This window comes from Parus major, chromosome 9, assembly GCF_001522545.3.
Source record: "Parus major isolate Abel chromosome 9, Parus_major1.1, whole genome shotgun sequence".
NCBI lineage: Eukaryota > Metazoa > Chordata > Aves > Passeriformes > Paridae > Parus > Parus major.
In genome coordinates this window covers 15,735,055-15,749,362 of record NC_031778.1, presented here as the reverse complement: position 1 = coordinate 15,749,362, position 14,308 = coordinate 15,735,055, and the positions used below count along the sequence as shown (strand labels likewise).

Here is a 14,308-nt window from a genome sequence, read left to right as displayed (position 1 = left end):
GGGAAAAAAAAAAACCAAAACAACCAACAAACCACCATATTTTATGCCTGATAAAGCTCTTTAAACAATGACTGTTTTTTAAGCCTCTCACTTATCCTGCCTACAGAATGAGGTAGGATGATGGTACAGTAAGGATGAACAAAGTAGCTGCCCCTCTGCAGTTATGCATCTGGTGGCCCCTTACAGCAGAAGGTGGTTTGTGAAATGGAGTAGCTGGAAAGACCACACTCTAGTGCCTCAAGTAGTTATGGGCAAAAAGTGAAGGAACCTTCCAACACAAATCCAGCACAGATGCTGTGAACTCGTGCTACTACTTAGTCTGGGTCACGGTGCCTCCAGCTTTATTCCAAAACTTATGCAAAAACCTGAAACCACTTAAGGGTAGAACAATAACATCTGAATGTATAACAATGAACTACTTGAATCCTTGAAGAAAAAGTAATGGCATGACTGAGTGGCCTAATAGTAAAACAGAATTTTAGTTCATCTCAGCTGGTTTTGTGCATCAACAAAGCCAGAGAATGGTTAGAAATATTCTGGGATGAGAAAGGAGTATGATTTTCTTTTTCATAAGTCAATACCTGTTTTTTCTTCTAACATTTATTTGTGTTCCTGCATGTTTGCTATTCATGTATAAAACCAGAACCCTTTACATGGGATATAAACAAGAAAATATCATCAATCAAGAGGGGACAAAAGGATAAGATAAGGAAACCTGATTATGATGCAGTTAATGTCTATATGCAAGGCTGTGGTTAGCCCTCCAAAATTTGGCTAATGCCCCAGAGAGCCTGTGTGGATCTGCCTATAGAAACAACTTGAGAGTTCAACCACAGTAACTGCCAGAACCTCAATGTCAAGGCATGACCTAAACCAGTCTAGAAACCCTTGATCTAAACAGTCTCAGGGCTATGACTGGACTGATCCTTCACTAGAGAGCTTGGCTGTCACAGCAACTACCTCAAATAGTGTGAATAAATGAGCCACAAAGCCACACAGAAATAGTTCTGCTAGCAAAGCCTAGTGTAAAAATAGATACAACTGTGCCAGGAGAACACAGCTTTACTCAGGTTAACCTAATTAAGGGAGACAAAAATTTATTTCCAGCAGGAAAAAAAAAATCTACCACCAACATATCTTCTTTCTCTAACCTATCTGCATAGCTGGAGACTGTGTCAAAGTGGCCACAGTGCCATAAGTATAGTGGCAATGGCACTTTTGGAGCAGAAATCCTTTTAGAGACACTTTTAGGGAAGCAGAAATCAGAACCTTGCATAAGGATGACACTCTTCCATCTGCCTCTTTCTTAAAAGGGTTCAAGAGACTGGAAGATCAACATATGATAAGAAGAATAGAAAAAATGAGCAAAACCCTGGGCAAATGGAGCACCTTGAAAGCACTGGAGAAAAAGAGAAGTCTTGATGCAAGCAGAGGGCAGGAGCAGAAAGAAGAGGGCACACAGCTGTACAGAATGTATGATCTCAGAACAGGGAAGGAGAAACACACAACCTCAACATAAGATGGCAAAAATACAGAAGACTACTGGGGTACCTAAAGAATTATCTCAAAAAGCCACTGGCAAGGAAAGAGGAAAGATCTCTGAAAGTTGCTGGTTAGAAGAAAGACAGGGTGGGAGGAGGAACATTACGGGATGGGAGATGACATAAACTATGGATATGATGTAAATCTGAGGAGAGGGGAGCAGCAGACAGCACCTAATATTGAGGTAGCAGACAAACAGATCCTGCTTCCTTCCTGAAACCCTGCAACAGCAGCTTTTGCAGGCTGCATAAGAGTGAACCTCCTAAACTCATGGCAGGTCAGAGAAAAGAGTTCTGACCATTAACAGGAAAGTGAGAGAATTTAAAACAGCTTGAAGAGCAATGAGGAATAATACATATCTCTGAAAACACTAGCACACAGAAAAGAAAAGGAAGCATTTGTATTATCTCCTTATCTTTCTGTAGCAATTTTTCAAGAGGAACAAAATGTACCCATAGCATAATTGTTATTAAAAACCTTGGCTAGAATAAGGAGGAGGAATTTTCTTTTCTTCTGCTTTTCCTTTGACACTTTACTAAGTTCTCCTGCTACTAAGTTAAGTACACATGAATGCCTGCCATGGCAAAAGCAATAAGCACAGTTCATGATTTTGGCTTGTATTTGTAAAACAGTGGTACATAATATTTTCTTAGTAAAATGTTTTGATGTAGTTTTATGATTAATGCTTATTCAAAAGACTTGAACAAACGAGGTATTAAAAGAAGTTGTACCACTGAACAGCTCTTACACAACTGTTAGGTCATTTAAAATCTCACAGGAAAAATTTCATAGACACTAGAAACTATCCTAAGCTGGCTTTGCTGCTGAAAAGGAACCCCAGAACTCCCTCCCCACTTAGGCAGAAGAGATTGAGCAGAAAATAAATGAGCAAGATGTACTGCAGTCATCTGAAAAGAAACCAGAGAATGGTCAAGCTGGCAGAAACCAGCCCTAGGAATCCTGAGCTGTTTGTCAATAAGATCAAAGTTTCTCAGGGCATTAGAAGACCATCACATACATCATTAAGGTAGCTTAGGTGTATCAGCTAACTGCTCATCTAAAACTGGCTCTTCCTCCTCTTTTCCACATTTGATCTCATAATCCTGAGTGATGCTTCTCCTTCAGCTGGCTAAATCAATTCTCTGTAGAGTTATAGCACTGACAACAGAAAGGAACAGAGCATGAGTCCAGAGCTGAGCAACACCATTCCCCTTTTTTAGCTAAACTAAACTGGCTAAGATGTGCCATCAAACCACACTCAGAAAATTAGTTTTAGGATTTGGTTTGGGGTTTTTTAAAGCATTTTGTTAGCATTTTAACAGATACAAATCTTCCTGTCCTCACAGTAACAGAATTAACCATACTTACACAGCTAAAACTGTACAACCAGATCATTGACCAGCATCTGAGATCAACAGAACAATGTACTGCCATATTCTTATACAAGCTTCAGCACATTATGTTTTGTCTTTCCCATTATAGAACATATATTGTTCTATACATAGCTTAAGTAATATTGGCTTTTAAGATAGTTGCTGTAAAAATCCCAAACATTTATACTACTTACAGTTCCAGGCCTTGTGAAGTCAATGTTGTGTGCTACAGCTTGTCTCAAATGATTGCTAAATAAGCAAGCATAAACACCTTGAAGATACTCTGGTGTAATCTAAAAATTAGGAAACAAAGTGAGAACAGGATTACATAAAACTTACACTTTCTACCAGACAAGTGTTTCTATATTAAAAGGCTGTTTGTTTGGTTTTGTTAAAGAGTAAGAAATCATACATCTGAGGCTCACTGACACATGCACAAGGTACATACTGCAACTACCATTCTGTTCAGAAATTTAAAAACTGTAAATTCTCTTTATCTGAGAATTGTTATACTATTCACAAAACTACTGTTGAACACTGAGAGTCTAGAAGAAAACCAGATTTTGTCACACCCCTATTTACATACAGATTTTTGTGAATCAAAAAGTTAAAAATCCAATCAAATCTAAAAATTAAATAGTTTTGAGCTTGAAACAGTGCTGACATGTTGTTTACCTAAGGAGCAGAACTTACACAACTGTCTTGCACAGCAGAGAGAATAAATATGAATTATGCAGTACAGCACTTTGTTTTACAATACAAAACATCTCAGTGGGTTTAGTTTTTTTGTTTTGGGAAATCTACACCACAACAGAACAGCTGAATTTCAGGAGATTTAGTACCTTCCCCAGAAGAGAGATGAGAGGACTGAGATTATAAAAATGCAACTGGGGACACTTCTGATATTCCCAGACCTTCAGCAGGAGAATGAACCCCTTCAAATTCAGAACGCTGTAACTTCAATATCACTTTATTCAGTACCCAGCTCCACTTTGGATTCAGGAATGACAGAATCCAGACTCCATAACAGAAGAGCACCCTCAGCTGGACACACTCGGGAAGCATCAAACGAGTGCCCTGCACAAGGCTCACAAAGGAACCTGAACAATATCCACAACAGAGGAGAAGCAGTGTCCCGTTCCCAACCACAGAGGGTTAACTGGATATCCCCTGGAGAGCACAGAGGTGTGAAATGCAAGGCAGGAAATGAGTGACTGATTTTATTGTTGAGCAGATACCTTCCCTAATGTGAAGTAAAGCATAATCCACCCTTACACGCAAATTCTTCCCTACAGTAATAGCGAGCAGTGATCCCAGATGCAGAGTAATAAACCATAAGGTGTTCATGATGATGACAGGAGGAAGGTACATATTGACTTTTCAGCAGGCAACACAGGAAATGCTGGGTCATTCTCCCTGCTAACAATTCAGTTTCTTTAAAAGCACCTAGAGGCCACTAACATCTGCCATAAGAACAGCCTTCAGGTTACACAGAATTTATGCTTCTAGAGGACACAGCACAATACATGAAAAAGACAATCAACTTCATATAAAAAATACTCCTGATAAAGTTGCACCTTCTCCAGTCACATACATGTGGCCCATTTCATATGATGAATAACTCAATTCACTCCTATCTCCCAGTTCCCTTGATCAAATTAACAAGTCCAGTTTAGCAGAACAGAGAGCAAAGCTTTTCCTCATCAAAATTTTGGATAAGGTTGTTTCCACTACCGTGGAGTTCAAAACACACCTGAGTGAAGTTTTAAATACACAACAATTGTTGATAGGCTGGACTGCAGTCAGTAATCACTGAAATGCCCTCTAATCACTGCTAATATCAAGATCAAGGGATCTGAGATGTCTTGTGAGATGGTGATAATTTTTTCAAGGTTTCTGAGCCAGCCCAATTAAACTCATTTTTTGCCCTTCTTTTATCGTCCTTCACCATGGCAATGGGAGAACTGCTCATCCAAAGTGCTGGCTCATTAATAAAGAGTCACAACTCAAACAGAAATGCTCATAACTATGAAGCTAAATTCACCCTTTGGTCTCCATTTTCTGGGGGGTGTGGAAGCAAGTGCACATCTGGGTCATCTCTTACCATCTTGCCAGTGATTGTGGCCTCCAAAGAATCCACCAGCTCTGCAGTGACTCCAAGGAGATTATGGTGGCTCATCTGCAATTCGTAAAATTGTTTCAGGTTGGTCATATACCTGTGCTCACACTTCACTAACTGTTGATGAAGATGTTGCATCATTTCTATGAAGAGAAGATAAAAAAAAGAAATAGCATCACCTATTCAAACAAAAGGACAAAAGAACCCACAAGCATTTTTACTATTCTGAAAGGATACCATCAATTTCTGAGGTGAGGAATTTGCCTACAAGGATAATTTTACTCCTCTAGTTATTATTTATATATTATTTATGATAATTTGATTTATTTATGATAAATTTGATTTTTTATTTCACTGCCATTACTGTTAAACTGCCACCACAGCTTTAATATGATACAGCTTCAAAATGAGAACATTTTTCTAAACTAATAAAGATTCTGAGAGCAGCCACTGTAGAAAACTAGCTATTCCAGCACTTTATTCTGTTGCCTAGATAACCAAATGGGAATATAATTTTATTTAACTGTGACACTACACATTCAATTCAAAAATTTCCAATGGATGTATCCTGGAGGATGACTTTCACTCAGAGGAAAGCTGGAAACACTGAATCAGAAAGCCTAAACCTTCTCAGAGTTCACTTACTTTTCATAGCCCAGTGGGTAAAATTTCCAAAGTCTTCCAACTGCAGTCAGTAGGAAAAATCTACATAACCAAAACTCAGCACAGCTCATGAACACTAGTCTTGGAAATTCGGAAACAAGGGTCCAATTTTACCCCTTGGTTGTTAAATCTAGGGATTATCAATAATAAACTGAGAAAAAGGTGTCCAAGAAGAATCACAAAGCCTTGGCATACCTTGTATTTTTATGTCACTATCTTCTCACACATAAGTAATTTACTGAAAAGGAGAAAGTCTTTCATGACAGCTTCTCTTGCCAAAAGAACAGGAAGCTCTCATCACTGCCAAGCAGCTGTTCAAAGCTCAGACAGCTGTTGGAAGAGCTGGTCCTGTGCTGCCCCATTCCCTCCTTGCATTCCTGCCATATCCCTGTAACAGCACTCATTTAGACAAATCAGGGAGCTACCAGCCCAGGTAAAAATGAGCATTGAATTCCTTGTTTAAAACGTTAAATCATTACCATCCCAGTCCAGATTTGGTAAAAGGAAATGGTACCTTTCTGAGGCATTTCAGCTGACATTTATGTCACCTTGCAGTAGTGATAAAACTGCACCATTACAGGAATCAGAGTAACACTGTGGCTTCTCTCTTCCCCAGACACAACTCCCAGCACTGACAAACGCTTTGCATGTATGATAAGCTTATCAAGGAGGAAAAAAAAGCTCTGGACCAAACACCTACCAGAAACACTCTTCATATGTGGATGAAAAGAGGGAAAAATACAGCACAGAGGAGTAATCTCCTGGTGTATGAGGATACAAGATACAGTAAAGCTTGTGACTCTGCCAAACGAAGATGCTGGCACCAGGCATCATCTGAACTACTGCACGTTTCTACCAGAATTCTTGCCTGCTCTCTCATATGTGTAATTGTCAGGTTTTCTAACTCCAGTTCCTACAAGCAGCCAAAGAGTTACACATATGCACTTAAGTCCATGATAACCTTTTCTCTCTGAGAGATGGCCGTTTTCCTTTACAACTTACCTACACCTGAAACACACTTCCTGAACTTGTGCTTGCTCTGTTGCTCTCTAATCTCAGCCACCTTTGCATATTTGTCCAGAAGCACTGACTCCAGCTAGTTGAGTTCCTGCACACAGTGAAGCAGAGCACTGAGCAGAGGAGCTGCAGGTCTCAGGAGCTGCCACTGGATACTGGATTTTGCTCTTAGGAGAAGCAGGAGTCTCCTTCTTGCTTAAAAGTTACTATCTGTATTCTAAACTGACATTTTTCCACACAAATACTCATTTAGACTTGAGCAAATCTTCACAGATAGGTAGGTCACACTCCACCTTCTATAGTGCAGGAGCTTGACACATTTCCTCCACTCTCCCCCTCCCCAAAATGGTGGAAGAGTGGCTGTGAACTCATCCACAGATTTGTAAGGAGGCAGTGAAGGGAACAGCAGCTGAACACACTTCCATATACTTCATTCCCTCAGTTCCTGTTAGCAGAGAGGACACAAAGAAGGTCTGAAGCTCCCTGTGCACAATGCCAACTATTCTGCAATCTTTGCTTTTCCAGCCAAACTGAAAACCTATGGGAGAACTGTAAGTTAAGTACAACTGCTACACAAATAGCTTTGGACGTCAGAAATTTTTTTAGCAAATGGGTAAAAAGCCACTGTTGCAGGTAAATCAGGCAAGGTAAACACACTGAACACTCCAGAACACCCACAAAAGCATTTACACCACCCCACCCAAACCTGAAGTACTTCAGCATGTCACACTGATGACTGGCAACTATTTACAAAAGGCTGCTTTCAGGACTCTGCCATACTGCTCTTCATTCATGTGTTGCCTATAAATTTACTTTGCATTTCCCCTTCACTGATAAAGTAAATATTCTCCAGCAGCGAGTAAGCGCTGTGGATCCCTTGTGATGTGAGCAGGATACTACAAAAATAACCTCTTGGATCCAAAACCTTCATATGAGACAGTCCTCAAGTAACCTTTATGAAAAATCCAAACTGACTCAACCTCCAAGGCACATAACAGATCTGCAAATTAAAGCTGACCTGCATGAATTGAGTTCCATGACAGTCCCTGTACAAAGCACAGGACCTGCCCAAATTAGAAATAATTAGGCACCAAGTAAGTCAGGTCCAATTGCATAATTGGTTTTTTTTTTTACTAAGAGCATGGGATTACTGCTTTCAGGAAAGTTCTCCACAAGGAAAAAGTGTAACCTCTGGAAAATAAAAATCCAAAAGACCTTGCTATTATTCAGTGAAAGTCTAATGCAACAACACAAAGCACAAAATAACAAAGAAAATACCTGGAACTCCCACTGGGAGAAAACCTAACTTTCTGTTTAATTCAATCTACAAAAAGTAAATCCTCAGGGTAAACCTACAGATTAAAATAACTCAAGAGAAAAAGTAATTTTAAGAATCCAACTGGTCTCATGCAGTTCCCTAACCAGAAAGTGTATGCAGAAAGTCAAGTGAAAAAATGAATGCAAGGTAGTTGGAAACCTAAGTTCTATTTATTGAAGTGGTTTTTAAAAGGCACATATTTCAAGTTTTATCAAAATCTAACAGGATTCTGTACTGAAATTATTATTTCTAAAGGGCCCCAAGTCACACATACACATTAAAGTGTGTATAAGCATCTTACCTCAAAATATAACACATCAGCCAGTCACACTTAAATGAACACATTCTTATTCAGGAGATACTAATATGCACTATTTTAGGAGGCTATGTAAACAAAATGAGTAAATAGGAACAAAAATCAACTTTGTCTAAGATCATCAGACAGTCACCAGAACAACTGAATGAGACATAAACCTGTAAGCAAGGCAAAGGAATCTGAGGTAACTTACTTCCATCAGAACTAGAAAAGGAGAGCTGGTATGCTCTCCTAGGCCCTTTCCCATTCCCAGTCCATACTTACTGATTGTTATTGACTGTTTGAACCTCACTGAGCTTGAAAAGCCATAAATAGCTATCACTAAAGCTTGGGGTCTGGATTTCCAAGGACTTTCTGCCATGCATCACTGGTTTCCCTACTCCTGCAGGTATACCTCCCACTGCTTTCACAGCCCCTGACAATTTTACAGAATGTCCTTACCACAGCCCAGTATTTACCTTTGTTGCACTGTCCACTCTCCTTCTGTTGCATGAGTTAGAGCAGTTCAGGAAAATGCCCCTCTTTTCAGTGTTTGTTCCAGAGACTCAAACTGAGAAAGTCAACCAAGCCAGACATTTCTACTGTCCCAGCCAACAGCTAGTGCCTGATACTCCACAGAATACATAGATCAACAATAAATACATAAAAATAAATATATAAAAAATGTCAACTTGTAAGTGCACAACTCAAAATGTTGTCTAGGAATTTGAGACCTTTTGCTGAGCTGTGAGTAACCAAATAATTTCTAGAACCTCTAAAACCCTGGAAAACTTTCAGCTAGTCCCTGAAATGGCTAATTTAAAAGACTAATAGCTTTAGAAATACTAAGAAAGAAGTCAGGTCAGGTTGGTGACTTTGGGTATCCTGCATTTATACATGGAAACAAAGAATGATTACATGATAAACATGTAGGTTCATATGGATCTGTACATGGTCTTTATATGACTTTTTCAAAAGTTTATTTTTGAATGTGGAATATTAGCAATGTTTCCTATCATAAAAACATTGAGCTGTAATGTTACTGCAATTCTGCAATAAATCTTAGCAGCACACTCTTGCAATAAATTATACTGCCTCTTTACAGTATTTCTAATTATCTGTGAAGTGTTTTCTTAGAAGGATACAAATATAGTGAGAAGCCGAGGAGTCTGTCTGGCTTTAAGAGTCAGAGACAGGAACTTTTCCAATCTTGTCCTTAAATCCGATGTCCAAGAATCCTTGAAAAGAAAAATAAATAATGACAGTTATTCACCAAATATGTACACTCTGCAGAAAGTACTGCTTGGATCACAGCAACTTCCCACTAGTAAACAAGGCAGCCAGCATTGGCTTGAAAAGATTTTTCCTCTACTGTTACTGAAGTGAGTGTTTTCTCACTCCCCATAAAAGCACAGAGAAGTCAGAGGGGACATCAGTATTATCCCTAAACAAGAATTCTAGAAACACAATGTAGCTTTATTTGAAGTACAAAACTATCACACAGTGTCAGTGCCTTGTACGCACTTGCAGCAACTGCCCTGAATGTAAAAGCACCTTAAAAGACAAGCAGCTTGAGAAAAAGATAAAAAATTATTTTCACATGTATTAAATAGAGTACAAAATTCATAATTTTGCAGTGCTCAGTTTTCATCCTTTGCTCCTAACAAGATCCGGGAATTTTAATTTTTGTCAACAACTTCAGCAACCCTGATGACATGACACTGGTGGGTACAATGTTTCTAAAATAAGGATTTGGAGAAAAACAGCTCATGCAGGAAAAACAGACCAGCAGAACAGACCAACAACATTAACTGAAATAGTGTCCTCTGCCTGACGTAGTGTCTCATATGTACAAGAAAACAGCAGTTAAGGAAGAAAGTCACACCTAGGAATCCACCAAATACTCATGTCTTCTATTTCAAGCCTTCAGTGAAGCTGGTTTCTGCTCGAGGAAAAGTCAGCCCCCAAAAACAATAAAGAAAAGAAAAAAACCAAAAAAAACCAGCTCTGTCTTCCAACAAGTAGCAGGAGCTCCCTAAATTTAGTGCTGTATACATGTATGTCACAAGTTGTTCTCACAGCTCAGATTAGCCCTTATTTCACCAGCTGGTGAGTTTACAGAATTTACTTGCTGCATTTACCAGCTCAGTACCCAGACAGTGGTGTACCACAGCACGCTGTATATTACCAAAGAAACCTTGTCTCCTACAGAGAGGAGTGCATATGATTTTTAAAGATGTATTACACAAACTGACAGGAATTCCAGCTATATAAAGCATCAGCCTGAGAAAAATATATGTCATAAGAACTCTGCTTAGTAAACTAGTGACTCACTGCTGCTCTTTCTCAAACATAAAACAATCTGTGTTTCAACATTAAAATGGAATGAGTTGAACAATTCCCACAAGAAAATATGAGTGAGTGTGGACTAAGAGCTTGGACATTGGGTTACTCAGAATAAACCTGAGGATCTCATCTTAGATAAGGCATTAAAAAGAAATGCTGCTAAGTATAATTTAAAAAGAGTAGTCATATTCCATCCCTGAGGTCAACCAGTCTATGTAATTATTTATAGCAGTCCTGAAGGAAAATGGCAGGATATGCCTTTTTTTGGTGTTAAACTGGAGCTCCTCATCAGCTGTACATCCAAAGTCAGCCCTAGAGGAAGTATCACTTAAGTTTTGATTTGTCATCAAAAGCAGTGTGGCAGCAATGCAGGCTGAAGACACCTCCTTGCACCAGAGTGGCTGCCCACAGCTGCTCAGCCAGGCCAGCACAACTGTCCACATGGTCAGGGAAGCATTCAGAGCAAATAACTCTAAAAAATACTATACATGCTTTACAAACAAATGTGTGTAGGTATGTGTACCTGGGAGATGTTTACACACACATTCACAGGCAAGAAATCAATTCCTTGATCCAGTCCAAGTGCAGCCAAACAACCAGACATTTCCAGCACAACAGAGAAGCTGAGGTGCAGTTTTGTGCTCAGGAGCAAGCCACCAGCAGGTGAAATGATGGCTGTACCTCCTCTAAAGGTATTGCCAGCAATGCTTTGGAACATCAAACCACAGCTCTGGAAGTCATCTTCTAAACATCCACCCCCATGGTGAGCAGAGAGTGCTCAGTGTAAGTCATCATAAAATCATCTCTGCAACACACTTACCTGGAAAAGTTCTTTAAATGAAGGATGTACCATGGGGTTTGGAACAAAAGGCAAAGCATAGAAGGGAAGAAACTCTGCAGTCTGGCTCAGTGCAGCTCCTTTTGTTTCCAGGTATGCCTTGAAATAAGAAATCCTTTCCTCAAGTTCAGATTTGTCCTAGGAAATACAGCAGTAGATTTAATTTAGAAAACTACCATTCTGAATGCACTGTAAAGCTAGCAAATAAAAGAAGAGACACAAGTATATTAGTATCAAGTTTGAAATTACAGAATATTTGTTATCTAAAAACCAGTATTAATTTAACTAGAGAACATATTGTATGCTTTCACTAGTCATAAAGGAAAATGTGAACCAATGCTGTCATTTCTGTCATCCAGGTCCAAAGAAAGAAGAGACAGACAATTGCTTTTTGTATATAAACTATTTCTGCTCTCTTTAGGCTAGATTTTTAAAGAAAAATGCCATTGCTGCACTCGGGTCAGAGAGGAAACCCTACTTTAGACATGTTTTATTTCAGTGGTAAGCTCAGGAAAAAAAATTCACTTGCAGAGCAGTGGTAAGTGGAGCTGGCACACAGAACAGAACAAAAGCTACTTGGAGGCTGGAAAACAGACTGCAGGCATCCAAATACTCCTGAGCAGCTGACAGGTGAAAGCCAGGAGCTATTAAGCCCTGGCTGATCTGGCTGAGTCCAAGCGACTTAACTGTCTCTTCATCATAAAAGTCCCATGTAACAGATTTTACTTTATAACATCTTGGGATTATATATTGAGCTAGCTTTCCCATTTCATCAGAAATGATGATATTTCAACTCACAGCTTCAGTCCAAACTCAAAGCAAAATAAGTGTTGTAAGAACCTGCTATGATCTACAATTACAAGTGTGAAAGTATTGCCATTTTGGTATTTTCTGAGTTGAAATACTTCAGGAACTTTGGGATAAGGACAGCTCCAACCTCCATCTCTGTACTCCACAATACAAAGGATCTGGCTGAACTAACTGTGGCCAAAACTGGATACATGTTCTTGGAGTGATTCATAGAAAACATCCCATCCTCATCCACACTTAAGATAAATAAATGAAGTAAAATGACAACAGCAATCTGAGGTTTGAATTGTGAACTAAACTTACTGGCTTTCCCATTGCTTGTTTCAAGAGGAAGATGGCAAAGTAGATGTGGAGATAGAACTCCAGGTTCTGAGCAACTGGATCAGTGTCATGGACTGAAGACAAAATATGCTCCTCCCAGAGCTGGAAGAAAACTTTCTGATCACCATCCTCAAATGCTGAAAGCATCTCTTCCTGTGAAACAGAAAAGCACCAAGTGAAAATCCAAACACAAAAGAGCCACATTTTCTCAGCGGTAGGTTAGTGAATGAGGAATACCAGTGCCATCTGAACACTTCCAATTAAAAGTCTTACTCAAAAATCTCCCACCATTCAATGACCCCCCCAAATATTCTTTCATCATGTATCTTTAGTATCTTTGAGAGCCTGAATCAATCATCTAAACAAGAAACAAAGCCCAAATTTTCAAGTGTATCAGTAAAAACTTAAAGTAGTGTAAATCAAAACTGGTGCCCCGAGTTCAAAATGAGTGCAGTTCTGAAAAAAAAGTATCCCCAACCCTAAACTTGAAGGTTTCTGTGCTGGAAGAAGACTGCCAGGAGATTTCCACAAATAATCAAGCATCTGTTCAGACAGCTCACTGTTGTAGTAACTCACAGGGTGGTTAGTGGCCTCTGTTTTCAGTATTACTCAAAATAAATGTAAATGATGCATTACCTGAACAGGCAATGACTCTTCTGAGGAAACATCTGCTGGTTTAGATAGTGGCTTCCCTTTTGTTTTACATTCCTTTTTAAGTACTTTTACTGTTTCTTGAAATCCAGCAAAATCCAAATACTACAAGATAAAAACAGAAGAACAAAATTTGTAAGATAATTAATGCTTCAATAAATGATTAATTCTTTTTCAGGTGATTAATGCTTCAACAAATGAACCATGAAATGCCAGTTTCTCTGCAGGATGATCCATAAATGCCAAAGACTGCAAAGTAATAAACCAAAAACTGATACCTCGTGGTAGGAAAATACAGTCTCTCAATTTCTTCCTGCATCCTAAAGACAACTGAATACACCCACTCTGAAACAATGATGCCTCTTGGTTTAACCAGTAATTTCATTCAACCAAAGAAGAAAATTTACTGCTGGCATTTAATGGACATTGAGCCTTTTGAACTGACAGAGCATGACAGGAGTCAGCATGATTTCAGAGTTTAGCAACACTTAGCCAGATAAACAACTTCAGGATTTAGACCTCAGTTACAATACCTGGCTCTGAATGCAAACACTGAGATATCTTGCCAAGCAAGAATCATTTCAACCAAAAAAAAGAAAAAAAAAAAAAAAAAAAAGGAGAAAAAAAGAAAAGAAATAAAGACAGAATACCAACCTCTTTCACTAGTCCAAGTAACTCAGCTTCATACGCTAAAACATCACCCATTGCTAGGGGCTGCTGCTACTTCTCATCGCTGATAAAGCTGAAAAATGTCAAAGAAGGGAGTGTTAGTGCACAGCACAGGGCTCACACAGCACAGCCCAGCAGCCACGGCATCTCCAGAGGGCGTGAGGAGATACACGGACACACAGATACATACGGACACACAGATACATACGGACACCCTCGGTCTACCTGTCCCACATCCCACTGCCTCACATCCTCCCTGTCTCAGTCCCTCCTGCCCCACATTCTTCCTTGCTGCAGTTCCACCTCTCCCACATTCCCACCCACCCCAATCCCCCCTGTGCCTCAA

The 14,308-nt window shown here is 39.3% G+C and overlaps 1 protein-coding gene across 7 annotated transcripts in view; it reads right to left on the bottom strand.

Moving 5' to 3' along the window:
* Positions 1 to 14,308, bottom strand: part of ARMC9 (armadillo repeat containing 9) — a 63,589-nt gene that overhangs the window by 45,150 nt on the left and 4,131 nt on the right. For all 7 annotated transcript variants that reach the window (XR_004498767.1, XR_002002073.2, XR_004498768.1 and 4 more), the window contains exons 2-9: positions 13,948 to 14,035; positions 13,279 to 13,398; positions 12,625 to 12,795; positions 11,494 to 11,649; positions 9,473 to 9,565; positions 8,807 to 8,831; positions 5,020 to 5,177; positions 3,110 to 3,208 (exon numbers count right to left, since the gene is read on the bottom strand). Coding sequence is in view for 3 of the 7 variants with exons in the window: in XM_033516823.1 (XP_033372714.1) it covers positions 3,110 to 3,208; positions 5,020 to 5,177; positions 8,807 to 8,831; positions 9,473 to 9,565; positions 11,494 to 11,649; positions 12,625 to 12,795; positions 13,279 to 13,398; positions 13,948 to 13,998 (873 nt within the window). In the remaining 4 variants the exon portion in view is untranslated. The remainder of the gene's footprint in view (positions 1 to 3,109; positions 3,209 to 5,019; positions 5,178 to 8,806; positions 8,832 to 9,472; positions 9,566 to 11,493; positions 11,650 to 12,624; positions 12,796 to 13,278; positions 13,399 to 13,947; positions 14,036 to 14,308) is intronic.